Source organism: Excalfactoria chinensis, chromosome 24, assembly GCF_039878825.1.
Source record: "Excalfactoria chinensis isolate bCotChi1 chromosome 24, bCotChi1.hap2, whole genome shotgun sequence".
Lineage (NCBI taxonomy): Eukaryota > Metazoa > Chordata > Aves > Galliformes > Phasianidae > Excalfactoria > Excalfactoria chinensis.
In genome coordinates this window covers 360,040-380,981 of record NC_092848.1, presented here as the reverse complement: position 1 = coordinate 380,981, position 20,942 = coordinate 360,040, and the positions used below count along the sequence as shown (strand labels likewise).

Sequence of the window (20,942 nt, the reverse complement as noted above, 5' to 3'; positions counted from 1 at the left end):
GCTGTAACTGTTCGCACTGCGTAAGAGAGCAGCAGGAGAGGAAAGATTGAAGAGAGCCATTCATCATCCCACCCGGCTGCCGCCCTCCCGGCAGAGGAATTTCTGGCACGGGACTTTCAGGATCATGAAATCCTTTGGGGTTTCTTCAGGGCAGAGCCGTGGATGCTGCACCCATGGGAGCTGAGGGTCTGCTCCACCCCACGGGGTATCGCAGAGCTTTGGCACCCGGCCCCATGCCAGCAGCGTGGTGCCGCACCTGGTGCCATGGAGGGCATCTACATGACAAGTCATGTCCTCTATAAAAGTGCACACTTAAACCACGGGCTCTCAGCGCACACCAACACTGTGCTGGGGCTGCTGTCAGAGGTCCCTCAGCAGTCCTTGCTATGTTTCCACCCTAAGTTCCCAGGCCTTTATTTAGCAGCTGACTCAGCCCTGGCAGTGGGGCACGGTGGGAGCAGGGCAGCCGGGCAGGACTCTGGGATGGCTGCAATGCTGGCATGGTAGTGATGCAGGTTGCTGCAGCAAAGGGAGGGCACGAAGCTGCCCAGGAACAGCTGTGAGCAGCGGAGCAGGCACAGGTTGGTACAGGGCAGGGATCTGCAGCACTATGCCAGGACAGCAGCACAGCTGCCCTCCATCCTCTTCCTGCTGCCGGAGAGGAGCTGTGCTGGCAGACAGCTCTGCTGCTGTGCTGCTCCCTCTATTTTAGGAGCAGGGAGCGCAACCCGATGCAGCCGCCGCAGGGCTGGGCTGAGCTGCTCCTCGCTGGCTCTCCTGGTCACTGCCAGTTACTTTGTTATTTTACCCAAATCCCCCCCATTTAAATCCAGGCACTGCCTGTACAACATGGCAACATCCCCACCGGACAGCGGGCACACTGAGGGGCTCCAGCTGCACTCAGTGCCGTGCGCCCACTGCTGCCATCCCACAGCCCCCACCCTCACCTCCAGATCGCCCCAAACTCACCAGAATCGTGCAGTCTGGAACACACACTCAGCTCTCGCAGGCTGCAGGTTGGAGGAGGATGCACTTTACCATTTTGCAGGACTTAGAGTCAGATTATCGCATTAAACTTTCAAAGTCTCGGCTCAGGAAGAGCAGCAGCTAACACAGCATGCTCAGCAAAGCCAAACCCAAACTGCTACAGCTGCCTTTTGTGCCACAGCCTCGGAAAGCAAAGCTCAGGGGCCTTGAATTGCAGCAAGCACAGCGACCCACGGGCTCTGTCTGCCCTTCTGCCTCATTTGGGTCACCAGATTTTGCAGCAGAGTTTGGTTTTTAGGTGTCTGCGTACAGCTGCAAACACGGGAGAGCTCCAGTTTAAGTCTTAGAGGCTACTGTAATACAATCTAAATTAATTATTTCATAGTGCTAAGCAAGTGACATTTGAAATCCAGACATTGCAGCAGTATCAAATAAAGATATTTGCAATGCGATCTGCCTAAATCTGAATCAGCGCATCAAAGCAAATGCTTTATTAGAGGAAAAGTCACTGCGGGACTCAGCCCGAGTGCAAGGCTGGCCCTGCTGAACCCCCGCTGCAGAGCGGGGCTTTTACATCAATTGCTTCTGCCTCCTGATTGCAGACCCTTCGTGGCCCCAGGTTGTGTATTCCACCACCAGGACTGCATCACAATGCCCAGATCCCTACAGAAGTTTCTCCTACATCTCAGGATCGCACACAGAAGAGCTTAAACTCACGCAGGAGCTGCATCGACCATCTCAAAAGCCAAAGCAAACTGAGAACTCCACGAGGGCCTTTCTACTGTGACCACACACCCCACGGAGGTGCCCACCGGGAACCCGAAATGCTGCAGGGGAAGGACAGGCAAAGGAAGCCCAGTTGGGTTCTGAGTCAAGCACAGCACGGAGGGCTGCCCCACTGCTGACACTCCATGGCACCGACTGGTGATGGCTCTGAAGCTCCCGACTGCTGGGAGGAACTTGAAGAAGCCTCCCTGGATGACAACTGAAAGGAACCCCAAAGTTATTGGGCTTTATTTAGAATTTAGAGTGGGAGGAAGGAAAATGGGACGACCCATGATTTTTTAATGCCTGCAGTTGGCAGTTCCATATTTAATGTGACAGCATCCCTTTAAGACAAACACATTCGTACACAGGAAAGAAAACAAACTGGCAGAGCAGTTTCCTTTCAAGCCCGCCCGACGTCTCCCTGCACAAACACTCTCCTGCAGCCGCGGTGGAGCCACGTGGCCGGTGCTGGGCAGCGGGTCAGTGAGGGTCTGAGGACAAGAAACCCATCTGCTAATCCTGGCAGCGGTAATTTATCCCAGAGACGGCACAAAGAGAGAGAGTGGAAGAAATAATTCATTGTGTGCGAGATGGAGAGGAGACGCGTTGTCATGTTATCCTGCTGACAGCCCAACACAAACAGAGATGCTCGTTACAGAGCCTGAACCCGATGTGATCAAAAGAGATGCTTTATTTGGGGTAGGAAGAAAGAAACTGAAAGAGAGAGAAAGGCAAAGGAGCGCTGAATCAAAGTCTCACTGCTGCCTGTGGAAGAAACTTATGAGAAATGTCTTCTGTGCAGCAATTAGTAACCAGGCTCTGCGTGCAGGCGGGACCTGAGGGCCCACCGCTGCGTCCCTGGGGGGCAGCAGCCCCATGCAGGAGCTGATTGCAGGTGCTCAGACAGACCCCCACGTACCTCACAGCTTCCATTTGCTGGGAAGGGGTCAGCAGGAGGCAGGGTGTGGGAGTCAGCACCAGGGCTGTGTGTCTGCTGGAAGGGAGAGGGCAGAAATGGGCTGCAGGAGCCACGGAGTCTCCTTTGGTTGCCTCCAAAAATAGCACCAGGGGCTCCTGCAGCCGTGGTCGTCCCCGCTGTGTTCTGAGGACCACAGGAGCCCCATCTCAGTGCTGGGAGCATCCTGCAAGGTAGCAGAGGTCGTGGTGTTGGGATGAAGCGCATGTGTTCAATTACATGGAGAAATCCCTGCTCTGAGAGGGCTGAGAGGAAGCATGCTGGCTGGCAGCGCTGGTGGCAGCTCCAATATTTGTTTGGGCAGCACCATTAACGTTATTTAATGAGCTCTAGTGGTTCAGATTTCCTGTCTGAAAGGAATCTGTAAATGGATTCATGAAAAGTTGCTCATCTTCCCCCACAGCAAACACGGGGCTGCGGGCAGCTGGCACAGGGTGCGCCACGGGGTGCAATGGGGTAAAGGACTGTAATGCAGCAGCATCACACAGCACAGAAGGCAGAGGTGCTGTCAAGGCCACATCCTGTGATGGTTGGGCTCCAGACAACTGCCCGCCTTGGCCAAGGGCCACAATTGGGCACGGTGACACCCCATGGATGGGAGAGGAGCGGGCAGCCAAGGCACGGTGCGAAGTGCACCCGGGGTGTGTGCTGGAGCAGAACCCCAGTGCCTGCCCTCCCTGCTCACAGCCCTGACAGGGATGGGAGCAGGACTCCACGTGTCACGATCCATTCAAGCACTGCTGCTGGCACTGCTCGGATGCACAGCAGGACAGCACTGCAGTGCCTGGTGTGGCCTGTGGACACCCAGGGCTGAGGGTGGAGGATGGAGCTGAGCTCGGTGCTGCTGGCAGCCGGCGGGAGGTGGAGGCGTTGCTGTTATGAAAACATGCGAGGGCTGTGTCTGAAAACATTGCAAGAAGCCAGCTACACAAATAGGCCCTTTATGGCTCCCTCCTGCTCGAAGACAGGCCCTTTCACCAGCGCCTGGCTCCAGCATGACAGCGCTCCTTGGCTTAGAAGGGTCCCCGTGTTGGGTCTGAGGGGAGGCTGAGCAGCAGCACCACAGCAGAGCCCCCCGGCCCCACACCAGCAGCACCCACCTGCACGTGGGAGCGTTGCGGATGGGTCGGAGGGCTCTTTCCCAAGGTTAATGATCCTACAATCCCACGAGCAGCAGCAGCACTTCACTCCCATCGGCCGCAGCCATTTAACGCTTCAGTCTGTGCCCCCTCAGCTCTGCAGCGGTGCCGGGGAGTGGGTGACTGCAGCAGCGGGCGCCGATCGGTGACTCAGCGATCACTGCGCTCATCTCACCGCTTTTTTTAGAGCCACGTGGACGGAGCTCAGAGCACAAACCCCCTCAGGGCACAGCGGGGCCCCCCACCCCTCCTCTGGGGAAAGCAGAGGGTGGTGGGACAGCCCCCATCCCAGCTCGGTGCCACAGCAATGCCACCCACATCAGCTTTGTCACCAACACAGCAGAGCTCCTCTCTCAGCAGCAATCGATGCCCGCGAGCACCAGGTGCCCGAATTGGAGACCCAGGCCAGAGCTGGAACTCTGCTACAGAGCAGCCTGAAGTGAAGACAGTGGGACAACCCACAGCCGTGCCAGTGATGCCCAGCACTGCGCCCGGATCCGTCCCTGCAGCTGTTCTGCTTTCACCTCCCCCACAGTGATTCACATTTCAACCGATAACCGGGCTGCGCTACCTGCCTGGTTTTGAGAGTCACTTGCCTTGTTCAAGCTGAAGAAAATCAATTCCCTTCTCACTCGAGTCTTTCCAAGAGAGATGAACTGAAAATCTCTCCTGCCTGAGTAAAATATTTATTCAGCCTGGGAACAGATTTTCTTCTGAACCTTCTATAAATACAGCTGAGGGCACCATTTAATCCCTTACCAGAAGACCCAATTCTACTTGTTTCATGTTTTAAAATACTTCTCCCTTTTCCAGTGCCCTGGCAGCAGGTGACAGAGGGCAGAGGTGCTGGCACCCCAGTGGGTGATGGGAATGGGACTGCAGCAGAGTAGGGCTGTTGATGCTGGGATGGGGCACGTGCAGCCACACCAACCGCTGTTCACTTCTTTACTTACAATCGAGCACAGCGGCTGCTGGGGATGGGGTGGGCCAAGAGAGGCCAAATCCTGCACAGAGGCACCTTTGTCCCCACTCACACAACACTTCCCTTTGCTCGGCTGATTGGAAGAGACCCCCAGCCCCATAGTTCCATCCTCCCCCTGCCCACCAGGGCTCAGTGGGCAGGCCATGCCCACCTTGGGGGATTACATCCCCCCGCTCCATCCATAGCCGAACTGGGGGTGTTACACTGGGTGCTGTGTTGGGCAGTGTGCTGTGAGCCAACCCCCCTTCCCGCTCCTTCCCCATGCAGGAATGCACCGAGTGAGAGCTAGGCTCAGCTCCAGCCCTGAGCCCCCAAACCACACAGCACTGCTCCCCTCCCTGCCTGCATAACCCTGCACCGCTCAGCAGCACCCTGACAGCACTACCCTGGGCTGGGAGCAGTGGGAAATGAGGAACCACGCAGCCAAGGCGAGAAGAAAAAGCTCTTCAGGTCTGGGTTAGAGGGTGGAGGAAATTGCTTCTCGTTGCTGCTGTGAAGTGGGAGGAGGAAACTGTGCAGTGTGCCAGCCACAAGCACCGTGTCACTACCTCCCTCAAAAAGAGAGGGTTTGAGTGGGAAGGAGGGAAACGCCTGCAAGGACAAAGCGAGCAGCTTTGCCACTGCTGAAGTAGCCAAACGCAGGCAGCTCTGCTCCTCATCCCACAGCTCCAGTGCCCTCCAGGCTCTGCTCAGCTGCCAGCAGAGCCGTGCCCATGCTGCAGCAAGGCAACACTCACGTGAGCATCCCGAGGTGCAGGTGGCTGCTGGCTTGCTGTAAATCCTTTTGACTCAATAGGAGCTCATGCTGCCCCAGGAGCTCTCAGCCAAGAAGCGCACTGCGGCGCTAATGGAGTGTGGCAATTCTTCCCCTTGGGAGAGGGCTCACTCCTATTACACCTGGTGTGGAGGGAGGGGCTGCCAGGGTCGGGGTCCCATCGGGTTGGCAGCACAGTTACACAGCCCAGCCCTGCAGAAATGGACCCAGATCACCACCAGGTTTCCATCCCCCAAATTCCCTCCGCTGCTGACCCCATTCAATGTGGAGCCAAACCCTGAGGTCACCTCATGTCCCTCCCCTGACCTCATCACCTCCTGCACACCACACTCTGCCGAGAGCAGACTGACCCAGAGACAGAGCAGACTTCATATCATCAGATAAAAGCAGCCTGGTGCATCCCTACCCTGTGGAAAGTCTGCTCCAAAGGTGCAGCATGCCGTACACTGCGAGTGCCTTTCTAATTTGACACACTTATTAAATTGCTATTATGCCTGCTTGCTAATTACCTCCTCAGGAAAGCAGGGAGGACAGAAATTTGACATTGAGAGGTGAAAATCTGCAGACCTAGAAATGCAGAGCTGCTGGCCAGGCTAGCGTGCCTGGCGGTGCTGGGAGCAGGACATCAGGATGGATGGGGGACCGCTGCTGATATGTACCACCACAGCCATGGCCACAGCCCCACAGGAGCAGAACAGGGAGTGGTGGCCTCAGAACCCCCCTCGTGCCCCCAGAAGCACCCTCAAAGTGTTCATTTCGCACACTGGGCCTCAGCAGCAGAGATTAATCTGAGCACGCATTAATCCCTTAAAGCCCTTTCATAAAGATGCTCAGAAATAAGCCTGCAGAGTTCCTAATACTTCTTGAAAATTTGGAGGTGGGATATTCACGGCCTTGGCCTTTGCGTGGCCGTGGGTGGGCTCTGCTATGGGGGACCCAACACTGCAGAGCTGCACCCCCTGGTACCAACACACCCCCGGCAGCCGCTGGCTCAGCAACAAGCTGCTCTTGTCAGGGATCCTTTTTTTTCCTCTCTCTATAAACATTTCAGGGTTCCTCAAATGAAACTCCAGCCGCTGAGCACGCAGAGCATCTCCTGGGCTGAGCCGCTTCCAGCAGTTCAAACGAATGCAAAGCAGCGGCGCTCCCGACCAAAACAAACAGGGCTGTGTGCGCCTTCCTGCTCCGCACGCTTCTCCGGGAGATGCAGAGCGGGAGGGAGGGGGAGCGGATGGCGAACACTAACAGAAAAAGTGACACATCAAAAAAAACACAAATCAAAGAGGTCTTCATTCAGCAGGAGCCTCGCGGATCGCAGCCCCACCTGCCCTCGGGCTGCTCCCTTCCCAAGCAGCAAACAGCCTTCCTGCCGGCCGGAGCGCATCCCGAGAGCGCAGCACGAGGTCACGGTCCGGGGAGCGCCGCAGCAGCTCCGGCTCAGAGCAAGGAGGAGCAGTCAGAGATCCACCAGGAATGCTTCCCCTCTCGGGGTCGTTCATCACCTGGTGAGGGATGAGGCCGCTCCGTGGGCAGGGAGGACAGCGAATCCCATCCTCTTCGAATCCCATCCTCTTCACCACCTGCGGTGCCCCGACCCGCCCCAGAGCGAAGTGAGTGCAGGAACCCCCCCCCGCACCCCATGACAGTGTGTACCCCCCCACACCTGAACCTCCTCCAGACCTCCCCGAGCTCCATGCAGACGGAGCAGCTCCTGTCTTCAGGCAGATACGGGCACAGATTAGGACTTAACCTCAAGCCATTTCCCTTGCAATTTCCAAGCAATCTTTCTTATCAACTAATTAAAAAATTTCCATAGTGAGGCTGGAGAAAATCATGACTTGGGAACGTTCCCATTTCAAAACAGCCCTGAGCCGTGAGCAGTGCAGTGTGGAGCTGGGCCCCCTGGGCAGCACTAACCCTATTGCAGATGGGGCTCATGGTCGCTGGGTTCAGGGGGTGCAGCTCCCCACCACGCAGCACCAGAACTGCTGTTACAGTCATGGCTTGAGCTGTGTGGGCAGCCAGGAACCCCAGCGCACCCCCGCAGCCACAGCTCACTCCTGAGCTCCCCACAGCTCTCTAAATGCACAGGTCCACATTTACAACTTGCAAGTAAATTACTGTGGCTCCAATCAGGAGTGAGCACTTGTTACCACGCAGCCACAGACCAACTTTCCTTGAGATCACAGATATAATTCTTGACAGGGGCTTCTTGACATATAAATAATGACACTCTTTTGGAGGCAATCTGAGAGCATCCAGCTAAGAAACAGCCTCTGAACATCACAATATTGTTTCTGAATTGACAAACAGAGCCTCCTGGGCTTCATTACTCCACTCCAGGCGCACGCTTTTGCATTTTTCTTTCCTCTGGGAGCAACGAAGGGTGTGCAGAACCACAGGCTGCGTGCTCAGAACATTCCGGCACAGCTCCCGAATGGGCTGAGATATTGGGATGGGGGTTCAGCAGCAGCCAGAGCTGAGAGCAGCTCCCGCCCCTCTCCTTCACACCAGCCACACTCTGCAGATCACGCTGTGCTTCCAGGACCCGCCTGCTTCCCACCCTGCAAACTTCGTAGCATAAAGTGACTCGATTCACTTTCCTAGTGCTCTGCTGAGAGCATCCATACACAGATCCCCGTTTGTTTGATACCAGCTTCACGTCACACTCCTGGAAGCACGCAGATCTCCCCAGTGATCTCCCAGTAGATCAGCACAGGGCGCAGGCTCCTTTTGCAAAGCAAAGCACCATCCAAGCAGACACCAAAGCTGGGGAGCACATCACACAGAACACGGTGCAAGAGCTGAGCTTGGGCACTGAGCGCACAGCGCAGCACCCCAAGAGCTCAGAGCAGAGCTTTGCACATTTGCACGCAGGATTATACGAGCTGGTTTTATAAATGCACGCAGCGGATTACAGAACAGGGAAAAATCCCACAGCACACATTATTGCCAGCCTGATTCTGAACTCTACATATGGCGAGAGTTTATTGTCAGCAGAGTTCCACCAGCAGCCACGGGGTGAGCGGGGTGGTTCCTCTCTCGCCCATACAGGGCCACAGAAAAACACCTGCAGAAGCAGCAGCCGCCACCCAGCAGGGCAGGTTGTGGATGCACCGTCACAGCCCATCCTGTGGTGCGGGGTTTGCTCCCAGGCACAGCTCCCAGCCCTGCCCAGTGCAGCACAACTTGGAGTGCATCCCAGGGACAACTCCGTGCCGCTCCGGGCTTACAGCAGAACACAGCGCTGAAGGCTGAGGGCGGGGGCAGTCTGCCGGACGAGGAGCGTCCCAGCTCCCATCCCACCCGGCCCGTTTCTCGGCTCATTGACAAAAAGCGCATTGTGGGCCGTCAGGAAAAGTCCTCTGCTTGAAAAGCTGAGTACCCAATGAGCAGCCCTGTGGCGAACCGCGGCTCTGAGCTCAGCACCGTTCCTGCCGCGCTCCATCACAGCCAGCACCGCTGGCAGCGGCACGCACCGCTTGTGCCCGACTGTGCCACCCGGTGAGGGGCACAGCCGGGTGCCCACAGCCTCCATACAGGCCACGCCATCCCCGAAGGCTCACGGCCACCCCGGCACGCAGCCCGCAGGCCGAGCTGCTGCCCACGGTCACAGCCCCGCGTGGGCCTCACGCTGCGTGCCCGACGGCCACTGGGCACACGCAGGGACCCCGTGTCCGCGGGACGCTTCACACCCCGCCGGTAACGGACCTGCGATGAGCCGAAAGCAGCACGAGGAGAAGGGCTGCAGCCAGGGCTCCTGCCGGGCTCCTCGGAACAAGTTTCCCTCCCGACCCAACGCCTTCTGATTGGGGCAGTGGAGCTGAAGCTGTGCCCCCGCTCTGCCGCCCCGAGGCACGGCGCTGCCCGCTCCCGGGCGCCCGGGAGAACGGCCGGGATGGAGAGGGGCAGCGGAGCGGAGCATTGCGGCACGGGCACGGCGCTGACCCCGGCACGAATCCAGCTCTGCTCCTCGGAGCCTCCCGGCGCATCCCCCTCCTCCCACAACTTCGCTCTGGCCACAGCTGTCCCGACCCCGCTCCGGATCGCGGCCCCCGCACCGCCCGCCCTACCTGCCCAGCCGCCCGCCTCCGCCGCCGTTTGCAGCATCCTCCCGCCGGCTGCTCGCTCCCGGCTGGGCGAGCGCGCTCCCGGAGGAGGAGGAGGAAGAGAGGAGGAGGAGGAGGAAGGGGGCATGAAGGCAGCGCGCGCGCCGCCGCGGTCCCGTCCCCCTGCTCCCCCCCAGCGGCACCGCGTGCATCCCAGGGCCGCATCCCGCGTGGTCCGGGCACCCCTCGGTCCCGGGGTACCCATGGAACTGAGCTCCCCGCCTGGCTCTGCCGCTGCACGTCACCCCCAGAGGATTGGGGTCAGTGGTTGCCGGAGTGGACACAATGAGCAGGGTGAGCGGAGGGCACCCAGGGCTGGGAACACCAGCACCACGCACCCAAGTCTCAGTTTTGCCTCTGAGCTTTCCCCATCACTCCCAAGAAAAGGCTCCAACATTCCATAGGTTTGAGCATCAGCAGAGAGCTCAGCCCCACACAAAATTCATGCCCTGGGAGCAGCAGAGGTGGCATCATGGGGACTCTGCGGGAGCTGTGGCTTTACTGGTGGCTCTGTCCTGGAGCATGGGGACATCACTGTGCATCATTCAGGGTGCACAGGGGGGCTCAGCTGCTCACGGAGCACAAAGTGGGGCCGCTGCCTGCTCTTCAGCCATCGCTGCTGGAGTGCAAGGCACCTGCAAGGCACCTGCAAGGCAAAGGCTGCTCTGCTGACATCCAGGTGCCTCATGCTAAGATCAACATCCTTTTTAGTGTGAAAGCACATGTTTTCCTATCACTGTTCCTGTAATTAATATTTTAGCAGCTCCCAGAACCTTTAAGCAGGACACCAGAGAGTGGATTTTAGAAAGCCCCACTGCCCACCCCAAGGAATATTCTGTCTAGACACGTTATGTAACCACGTTTTGCCCTCCTCCAGGACACTGCACAGAGGATCTCAAAGCACTTCACAAGCTGCTAATTAAGCTCTGCATCCCGGGTGAAAGGGAATTGCTCTGCCCTGCCGGGCTCCCCGGCCAAGAGCACTCTGCTCCGAGCAGACGCACTCAGGGACTCTCATCTCCAGCAGCTCTCACCCACACGCTGCTTTGCCATAAAAGCAGAACTGATGCCAGGATGGAAATGTCCGATCGGCCCCAGAGAAGCATGGCACAAAGAGAAAGGGCAAAGCAGTGCAGTCAGCACACACAGCCCACGGGGATACGGTGCATCCAGCAGGGATGCGGAGCCCCACGTAGACCCCACACAGCCATTGCCCTGGGAGGAATCAGTCCCAGCTCCACTTTCCAGGAAGCCCCCCTGGCTCCTCCATGGCCGTGCTGAGCTGTGCCAAGCTGCTCCAGCAGCTGCCACGGCCATTCAGCAGCTGTTAAGCCTATAATTGCTCCTTGAGTCATAAATATACTTTTTTCTTTGGTGAGAGCAGCGCTGTCAGGGAATTAAAACCTTTGCAAAAAGCCCGTAAGATTTCATAAATGTTTCAAATCCAGATCGATGTGTCTTCATGGCTGGGAGAAGGGGGAGGCGGTGGGGAGACGGGGCAGGAGGAACAACTCCAGCCATCATGGGTTAAAGACCCATCATCCATCCCTGTACCCCACATCCATCCCTGTGCATCCCTGTGTGCACCACGTCCTGCTGCTGGGAAAGCCACTGGCGCACAAGGCAGGGTTCTGGCAGTGCATGGCAATGCACGGCAATGCACAGCAGTTGCTCTTCCCTTCCCCCCGTCACTTTTAATTAAAACCTACAAAAGACAAGATAACCAGTCCTGCTGCATAATTGCAGGGAGTAAATGTTATTGTATAGAAAAGCGGTTTAAATTTTTAATAGACTTATATTTAAGGAAGAGCAACACTTTGAAGGGATCTGCGAGCCCGGGTGACATTACCAAAGGCAAGGAGAGGAAGAAAGATGGGTTTATTACATGTTCCAAACAAAACTGTTATTTTAGGGGAGTTCTGTGCTTCTGCCTAATGAGAGATGGATCACACTGGCTTCATTTGCTGTAGGAGGAATATTAAACCCAAACTGCCCTGAGGCCCAGCCCCTGGCTCTCACCTCACCTCCCAGCCACGCTGCAAAGCTCACAGGCATTCCAGAGGTGGGATTTGATGTCTACATTAATTATAAATAAATTATCTACACTTAATGTTTAAATGAAATTCCAGACCAAGCTTTCTGTTTCGAAAAGCATCAGCACAGAAATGTTGATGTGTGTGTGGGAGTTGGGCTGCTTGGGGGACCCCCAGCCAGGCTGAGCAGGGCTGAGGTGCTGCTGAGCACTGAGACCCCGAGCGCAGCCCAGAGGGGTCATCCCATGGGGGACAGAGCAGGGCAGGGCTGTGGGGAGACACCTGGTCGGATGGTGGGGGCGCAGCCACTCCCCATGGCTCCCCCAATGCTGTCTGCCATCTCCTGAAGGTTACGGCTGCTTCTGTGGCTCAGAGAACATCAGCGAGGCCAGCGCTGCTCCAGCGATAGAAATAGTCATCTCCCAGCAGAATAAGCCTAGTTCTCGTTTTTCTCTCTCAGCATCCCTCCCCCAGATGCAGGCTGCCCTCCCTGCAGCCTCACCTGGGCTGGGGGCAGATGCATCCCTGTTGTGCTGGATGCTGATGCTGTGGTTTGTGCTGGGGAAACAGAGGCACAGCTCAGCCCACAGACACAGCCCCACATGGAGCCTCCACAGCTCTGCAGGCCATACGGTGCTGCTGTATTGGCTGTAGGCAATCTCAGCTGTCTTCAGGTCCCCATACAGTGCAGACAGGACATCACTGCCCCACAGCATCCTTCACAGCTATCCATCTACTTTACCTTTGAGGACCACACAACTGTATTGCTCACCCAGGCTTGCTGCTTAGCTCGGCCAGAGGAACGGACCCACAGCCGATGCCATGCAGTGCACCTGATGGTAATCAAAGTGTACAGAGATAGAAACCCTCCTGCCTCACCATGCAGTCCTTCCAGGAGGGCATCGCATCCCAGCCTTGCAGAGCATGAGGACCACACAGCATCCCGCCCACAGCGGTGAGTCCCAGCTGCAGCTGTGTGTGCCCACTTGGCCATCAGCAGGAGCTGAGCAGCTGCTTGTTGTGGTGGGGCAGGAGGTGCAGTGGGGTCACCTTTGGTATCGCAGTGCTGCACAGCCCTCACTCTGCAAGGGGAGCCGTATCTCATTTCTTCCTCAATTAGCTCCTGATTATCAGTGTCCCAGGGCCCCTTTCCAGTCTCTGTTTAATGCACCATTAATAATTCATTTCTCAGATAGCAAGAATGCAGCACGAGGTTAGGGTTTTGTGACTAATAACTACCAGAGCAACCCTCATCTCCAAGGGACAAATGAAGGGAACAAAAAATAAAGTGAAAGAATCAAAGATAATGTGTTCCGTGGCCTTTAATCAAACACTGGATAAAGACTTTGATTACTCAGGTGCAAAACACACAGGTACATGTGTGCTCAGCAACTGCAGGATGCTCAGCTCCCACGTCTCACCGGCACCACCCGTCCCAGTCTCCATCCCCATCTCCATCCCCATCCCCATCCTCATCCCATCCCCATTCCATCCCATCCCCATTCCATCCCATCCTAGCAGAGCCAGAGATGTGGTGGGGCCACCAGGAGCTGCAGTGGGTCACCAACGCAGGCTCTGCTGTCTGGGCAGCTCCAGGCTCCCAGGATGGATCCAGTGCACAAAGGGGACAGGAGAGGGGAATCCAGCATCAGCCTTGAGGTGCAGCATGAAAGCGCGTGTCTTGGTGACAGCTGCACATTAAGTGTGATGGCTTTTTGACAGATCCAATTATAAAGCCAGGTCTCAGCAGAATCACAGCCCAGATATTCAGTGCATGAAATGTCGTTTGGGAATCGTTCCATATTTTTGCTTTGTGCTTCTGACCCTCTCCAGATCCGTGCAGAATCCAGCGGTTATCTGTGGTCATCACACCCACCTGCACTGCTCTGCTGAGGCACCAACTATCTGTGGGTGCAGACCTGCCCTGGAAATACCCCTTCATGAGGGCACCCCAAGTACAGGGCTGGCGCCTCACTGCTCCTTTCTGTCCAACACACACCCAGGATGAGGGTTTTCCTTTCATTTCATGTTTTCAATAGCTCTGACTGGGGAGCAGCGATGGCAGGTGGGGAGGAAGGTTGGGATAAAGCTGGCAGCACTGCAGCAGCTGGAGCAGAGCTGTGTCATTGTGCCCTGGCTCTGAGATCTGGGAGCTGCCGGGCAGACAGATTTGCCTTTGCACCTGCAAAGCTGCTTCATGCTCTGCCGGTTGCAGCTGAGCCTGGGAATGCAGGAACATCAGGGAGCAAATTGAGCTCTGCTATGGCCCTTATGCAGCAGCTCCTGGGGCTCCTTGGGGTGCCCAGCGGGGGCTGTGGCCCCTCTTACCCCCTGTATGGGAGATTGGTAATCACAGCCTGAACCTCTGATTAATCAGCTGAGGCAAGTATGGGGTCAGCTGTGGGAGCACAGGTGAGAGTGATGGAGCTGTGCTCCCGGAAGGGGTGGAGCTCGACTCCATCCCCTCTGAGACCTCATTTAAGGGCTGACTCCCACTGAGGCAGCATCTCTTGGAGATCACTCACCAGTGAGGACTGCCCCAGCTTCTTCAGCCAAGGCACCACCAGTGGTGAGTTTTCCTTTACTTATTCCTTCTGTACATTTGTTACCATCTGTATATTAACAACCAATACACCCCCCACTGCACGGGTGGAAATGGGTGCAGGCAGAGTGAAGAGAGGTACTCGATTTTGGGAGTGGAGCTGCACCGTGGTGCTCACTTTCCAGCAAGCTGGAATTTCTCTTGTTGCAGAAGTTTCCCTCCTCACACTCCAGCTGCCCCAGGAAAGGTCACCTCTGTGTTCCCAGGCTCAGCAGAGCGCAGGAGCTTAAGATGTGCTGGAAAGCAAAGTTCAGCCCCTTGCCCTCTGTGCCCACCAGCCCAGCCCCTCTGCTGCCCACCATCTACCAGGTAGAGGGATGGAGCTGCCCAGCCCAGCACTGCCCTCAGAAGGGCTCCCCCCCCATCACTCCTGCTGCAGACCTGCACCTGGTTCCAGGTTTCCCTTTCTCTGACTCTATCTCCAAGCCTTCGGTTCTCATTATTCCTCACTCAGCAAAGTTAAAGGGCTTTTAATACCTGGCACTTTTCTCCCCAGGAAGGTGCTTGTACACTGCAATCAAGGCCCATCTCAGGCTACTCTTCGATAAGCTAAACAGATTGAGCTGTAAGTCTCTGTTAAACACCCGGCCTCAGGAAGAGCCAATCTGAGGAGCTTCCAGGCAGAGGGAGCAGAGCTTTTTGCAGCTGGTGCACTGAGAGGTGAATTGTCGCCCCGTGATGTGCCAGAGATAAATGAAATGGAGAGAAATAAATCCTTGCATTGTCCTCACTTGGGAGAGCTCTGTGAGCCTGCACTGCTGCAGGACAGTCCTGCACTGTGAGCCAACCCCATACAGAGCCCTCAGCTGCCACGCTGCAGGACCTCACCTGCAACAGAGCAGGTAGAAAACACCTTCACGGCACTTATAGCTGCAGAATTTGCTGCTGCAGCTGTTTGCTCCGGGTCTAATGGTGCCTGACTGTGCTTACAGGCAGGGAGTTATGATGGCCGGGAACGTAAGTGCTTTGGGGAGCTGAGATAAGCAAAGATGCTCTAAGCCACGGGCTTAAATCCAGGGGTTATTGACAGGGATGTGTCAGTGTGCAAGGACTGGTCCAGCAGCCCTCGCTAATGCCTGTGTATCGACAGGGCAATTGTAGTGATGAAGTGGGGCTCTCAGCCTGTTTTAATCACAGGAGAGGCCTGCCCAGCCCTGGGCTGAACAAGGAAGTGGGGGGCAGGAGAACACGGACCTGGGAAATGGGAACCCTCAGCTGCTCACGTCCCTCTGGCTCTGAGGACAGAGCACACTGCAGACCAGGTGGGAGTGGGAATGACTTGAACTGCTGATGGGAGGGGAGAAGCCCCCACCCTGCGCTGAGGATGCAGCCCTGGAGGTGGCACTGCCCCAGCACCAGGAGGATGTATGGCAGAGATGCTGGGGGTGGATTGGGGGGGAGGGTGGTTATACTGACTTCTCCCTCTGAAGGACAGTGGCTCTGAAGGACACCAGCCAAGGCTGCAGCAGCAATCGCTGTAGCTCGGCTACAGGGAGAGGGCAGCCAGATGGGGCTGGGGATGAAGTGGGGATGGGAGGAAGGAGCAGAGGTTTGATGCAGACCATGAGCTGCTTCCAAACCCCACACAGCCCCACATCACAACGCTCTCCTGGTCCCGTATCCCGTGGGGTCTGCTGCACCTCTAAAGACGGGGAAGCTTGGAGCAACGCTGCAGAAACTTTGGTTTGAGGGAGCAAAGAGGATAAGGGAACAGCTGGCTCCATGCAGACTGACAGGTCAGTGCTGCAGGCACCATCAGGTTAACTCGCAGCCTGGATTCTCCAAGCACGAATCAGGGCAATTAGAGTTTAGCAAAATGATCCGGGGTCCCCACAGAGGGGCCTTATCCTGGGGAGAGGGCACCGCAGCCCACAGAGGGCCGTAAATAACTCACGCGGCCTCATTACCCGCTTTCTGCGGAGCGGGAGCGCAGCTTCGCGCTGCCCCCAGGGACCCCCACCTGAATTTGGGCTGAGCCCCACGGCGGCGGCGGCCGCTGCTCCCGAACAGAGCCGAACCCCCGAGGCAGCCCAACGCAGCGCCCGCAGCGGGACGGGAGCGCGCTTCCCTCTAGCGACCGCCATCGGGAGAGCACAGCGGGGAGGGACGGGGAGAAGGAGCGGGATGGGAATACGAATAGGGCGACGCGTTCTTTGCCCCGAGCCCAGCTCGCACGATAGAAGAGACTGCCCAGAGCTTCCCAGGTACCCACCACGCGCGTTTACAACGCAGGATGCCCGACTTCATAAAGCAGACGCACGCCGGATCGCACCGCGGGGCCGTCGGTTCGCCGTGCGGATGCAGCGCCGCGGGAGCAGCTGGCCGGCAGCGGGGAAACGGGGCTGTCCCATCCCGGCACCACATGTCCTCCCGCAGGACTGCACACAGCAAAGCACGGACAGGCGCAGGGAGCAGAGAGGTGCAGCCCGCCTGCACGGGCCCGAAGCACTGTCCGGTGTCGAAGGTGATGGAAAGGTTCCTCTGCCCCAGGTGTGGCCTGGGAGCAGCCCTGGGTGAGTCGGCACTACAGGGACTCGTCCAGGGTGTTGGAGCAGTACTCCAGGTAGCTGAACTCCTCGATGGGGAACGTCACTCTGCTCCACTTCTTGTATTTCTTCTTCTCATCCGGGGTCACCACCACGAAGTTTTTGATGCTGAGGATGGGTAACGTCACGTTCTTGTAGATCATCTCTATTCCCCACTCCTGTGTGGACAGGGAGGGGATGCTCACACACTGTGACGCAACCCTGGGCTGCAGGACCTTGCATCCAGCCCCGTGCCTGGAAGCTGGAGGCAGCTCCTCACTCCAGCACACATCCCCCTTAGGATCCTGCCCACAACAATGTTCCACGCGTGCAGCACCCACGGGCCAAACAGAAACGCAGCTCCTGTTTCTTGCTCAGGGGCTGAGAGACACAGCTGAGGAGCTCACCTGCCTGCACTCACTGCACACAATGCGGCACCCGGGCTCCCAGTCCCTGAAAGTCCTCTCAAAGTTTAGTTTCCCAGATGAGACTGTATAATAAAACCTGTAAGGAAGGAAACAAAAGACACCCTAAAGGGGGTGGCTCTGGGGACAAAACTCAGCTCTCCCACAATCCCACACAGCCCCAGTGACCTCCCCAAACCAACGTCCCCAAGGAGGAGCAGGCAGCAGCCACTCCCCTGCTCTGGGCAGGGCTCAGCTCTGACCACTGGACTCTGCCCATCCCCTCCTACCTGAAGTTGGGGTTGATGTTCACGTGGTGTATGGCCTCCACCGTGCGGATGTCGCTGCCGCGGCACACGGCCACGTTGCAGTTGACACAATGGAAGTAAACATCATCCGGGTCGTGCAGCTGCCGCCTCTCGCTGCTCCTGGCTTCCTTCATTTGCCAGCTGAGAACAGCATCTCTCTGCAACTCCAGGATCTGCAAGGAGGCAGGAGGATGGAGTCAGTAAGGGTGACACACAGACAGGCTGCAGGTGCAGTAAGAGATGGAGCCATAGAGAGATGCAGCATCCTGGGAAGCACAAGCTGCATGGAAAGACAGATGTGCTGTGCCATACAGCTCCATTTACCCCTCTCCAGAAGCCAGCACTGCCTCAGGGGGAGAGCAGGCACCTAAAATCAGTGAGCAGAGGGCTGCACCTACAGGCAGATGCAGGAAGGAGCAGCACGGCCCTCCCTGTGCTCACCTTCAGGCGGTACTCCCGCTCCGGCATGGCTTGCACTGTGCTGATGGCCCTTTCCATGAGCTCCACGAGGTTCTCATTGAGCTGCTCCCGGGACACCTCCCGGCTGTTGGCTTTGGCGAGGACAGAGTACACACTGTTCTGGGCACGGGCACGACCCCGGGCCTGCAGCAGAGAGAACAAACACTGCAGGGTGGCTGAGCCCCTCATGCCGCAGGATGCACAGGGCAGGGCAGAGTGCTCCCTCTGCACCCTGCACCTCCGCAGGCAATGCTGTGCCAGGGCTGGGGTCACCCCCAAGGAGCTGTCAGTAGGCACCAGGGGTGTGGGGGGCTCCCCAGGTGCCACCCAGGTGTCTCAGTACTGGGGGGATCCTGAGTGCTACCTGCACCATGGCAATCTCGTTGGTCATCAGCCCATAGCGCACCACAATGTTGCACTCAGGGATGTCCAGGCCCTCCTCGGCCACGCTGGTGGAAAAGAGCAGGTTGAGCTCCCCGCTGCGGAACAGTGTGATCACGTCCTGCTGCTCATTCTGGGGAGAGTGGGGGGGACACTTCAGTGGTACCCCAGGACTGCGGGCTGTGCACGGCTCCGAGCCCCTAACAGCACCCACGGCACCCACAGAGTGTGCAGAGAGGGGTCGGGCTGGATCCCCATCTGGTTCCCCCCCATCATTAGCACTGCCCTGGAGCACAGCAGGGCCGTGTACACCCTGGGCCCCCCACCTGGGTCATGCGCTTGGCCTGGTTGCTGTAGCCGGTACCGGTGAGCACGGCCGCCCTGATGTGCCGCCCGCACAGCCCAGCCGTGTCCTGCAGCCAGCTGAGCAGGCTGTGAGCGCTCTGCCGGGTCTTGGTGAACACGATGCCACGAGATGAATCCTGGGGCTGGAAGTGCTTCTGCAGGATCTCCTCCAGTTTGCTCAGCCGGGGGTTTTCGTAGCGCTGGTCTCCGGCCAACGCCAGCAGCGTGGCCCTGTTCTCTGTGCAGAGAAGTGGGAGTGAGGGCTGCGCCCCAAAAGCAGCCCCCAAAAGCCCCTGCTGCTCCCCTCCATCTTTCCTTTACCCTCAAAGGTGGTGGCCAGGAAGCGCTCGGTGGGGTCCTTCATGTCTCTCTCATCAGCATAGAACTGCTGCAGGCACTGGAAGGCGTCCATCATGCGCACGGTGTCGTTGATCAGCAGTGCGTCGTTGTACTTGCGCAGGTGCAGCGCACACACCCGCGTCTTGCGACAAAACCTCTCAGCCGCTGGTTAAGAGCAGTGACAGTGAGGTCACATCCTGCCCCGCCAGCCCAGCGCCCCCCCAGGACCCTGACCTGGGCAAGCTCCTCACCTTTGTTCTCCAGCTCCACAATGCGCTGCTCGTACAACTGTGTGCCAAAGTCCTGCGGCAGCCCAGGCACCTCCATGTGCTCCTGGATCCATGCCATGATCTTCTTCAGCCGCTGGCCAAAGGGGTCCTGGAGGCAGAGGGGGCTCAGGACCCACGGGGTTGGGGATATTGCTTTGGTCACCCTTGGGGGCACAGCCAGGGGGGGCTTGGGGTGGTTTGCAAGGTAGGACCCTGGTGGGCTCTGGGTGAGCTGATTCCTGCACCGAATAGCCAGGGGAGACCCCCGGCTCAGCAGCAAATGGGAGCTTTGGGGTCACAGGGAGCAGCACTGTGGGCTCAACCCACCACCTCTCACCTGTGCTCTCTCCTGGCACAAGTCATACTGCTTCCTGGGCTGGGGCACGTGGCTCTGCAGGTGCTGTGCGTGCTCCTGCGCTGATGTGATCACCTCGGTGTCCAAGTTGGCACAGATCTGAAAGGGGAGAGCCCCAAAGCCAGCCCTGAGGCCCAGCAGCCCAGTGCCATGCAGTGCACTGCAGGATGCCCGAACCCACCCCATCTGGAGTCCCAGAAGCTCAGGAGCAGCGAGGAGCACCCACCTGCAGGATGTGCTCCACAGCCCCTTCGAAGGAAGTTTCCCCCCCGGTGCCAGGGGACGCCGTCAGGCCCAGGATCTGCGGCAGGTCCCGCTGCCCGCTGAGCTTCTTCTGGAGGTAACTCAGCATGATCTTGTTGTAGACAGCTTCCTTGTGAGTGTGGTGGCACTCGTCTATCACCAGCAGGGAGAAATCTGGGCGGGCAAAGCAGGGCAGCGTGGTGAGCCGCTCATCCCGGGGCAGCCCCCAGCCCGGCCGTGGGGTCCCACCTGTCAGCTCCACGTGCTCCTCCTCCTCCCCGCTGAGCAGCGCGTTCTGCAGGATCTGCGCCGTGCAGATGATCACATCGCTGCCCTTCGCCAGCTGCCCGAAGAAGCATTTGTGACTGCTGTCCCCGCTGACCGCTGTCACTTTGAAGGCGTCGCGCAGGACGTGGAACTCCTTCTCCAAGTGCTGCTGCACCAGGTGCACCTGATGGGCGCCCAAAAGCTCGTCAGTCCCGGCCGTGGCCTCACCGCCCCCCGGGGTGCGGGGTCCCCGAGCACCTTGTTGACCAGCACGGCCACCCGGCCGCCCCGCCGCCCCTCCAGGTGCCGCCTGCAGACGTGCACGGCCGCGCGCGTTTTGCCGGCTCCCGTGGGCAGCCACACGATGCTGTTACGGCCGCGCAGGGCCGGGGCCACCACCTCGATCTGGTACCCGCAGAGCTCCATCGCCGCGTCCCGGCTGGGGAATGGAGCACGGCAGGGACGGAAGGAGAGGACAGCGGGGCCGCCCGCCGTGCCGAGCTGCGCTGGAAAAGCCCCGTTAGGGCCGCTCCGCACCGCAACCCCGCCGCCCCCGGGCCACCCCCCCGCCGGGAGCCTCGGACCTGAATTGAAACCGAAAGCAGGCGGAGCTCCGCGGCGTCATCGCGCTCCGAGGGCGGCCCCGCGCGCCCCATATCGGACTTCTGCACCCCAA

General features: G+C 58.2%; 2 protein-coding genes across 4 annotated transcripts in view; both read right to left on the bottom strand.

Moving 5' to 3' along the window:
- The window catches only part of ZNF385C (zinc finger protein 385C), a 46,732-nt gene extending 36,972 nt beyond the window's left edge, over window positions 1-9,760 (bottom strand). For 2 of the 3 annotated variants that reach the window (XM_072356753.1, XM_072356754.1), the window contains exon 1: window positions 9,701-9,760. In XM_072356753.1, the coding sequence (XP_072212854.1) occupies window positions 9,701-9,737 (37 nt within the window). In that variant the 5' untranslated portion in view covers window positions 9,738-9,760. Of the gene's footprint in view, window positions 1-969; window positions 1,025-9,700 lie in introns of those variants that run through there. The other variant, XM_072356756.1, reaches the window with a different exon arrangement.
- Window positions 9,761-16,570: 6,810 nt separating this feature from the next.
- On the bottom strand, window positions 16,571-20,834 carry DHX58 (DExH-box helicase 58). Its single transcript, XM_072356587.1, has 12 exons — window positions 20,525-20,834; window positions 20,249-20,450; window positions 19,983-20,173; window positions 19,739-19,855; window positions 19,384-19,510; window positions 19,115-19,297; window positions 18,775-19,031; window positions 18,432-18,581; window positions 18,050-18,211; window positions 17,591-17,781; window positions 17,304-17,400; window positions 16,571-17,075 (listed from the first exon to the last, which is right to left on the bottom strand). Exons 1-12 carry the CDS (start codon window positions 20,690-20,692, stop codon window positions 16,896-16,898), a joined length of 2,025 nt encoding a protein of 674 aa, XP_072212688.1. The 5' UTR covers window positions 20,693-20,834; the 3' UTR covers window positions 16,571-16,895.
- Between the last annotated feature and the right edge of the window lie 108 nt (window positions 20,835-20,942).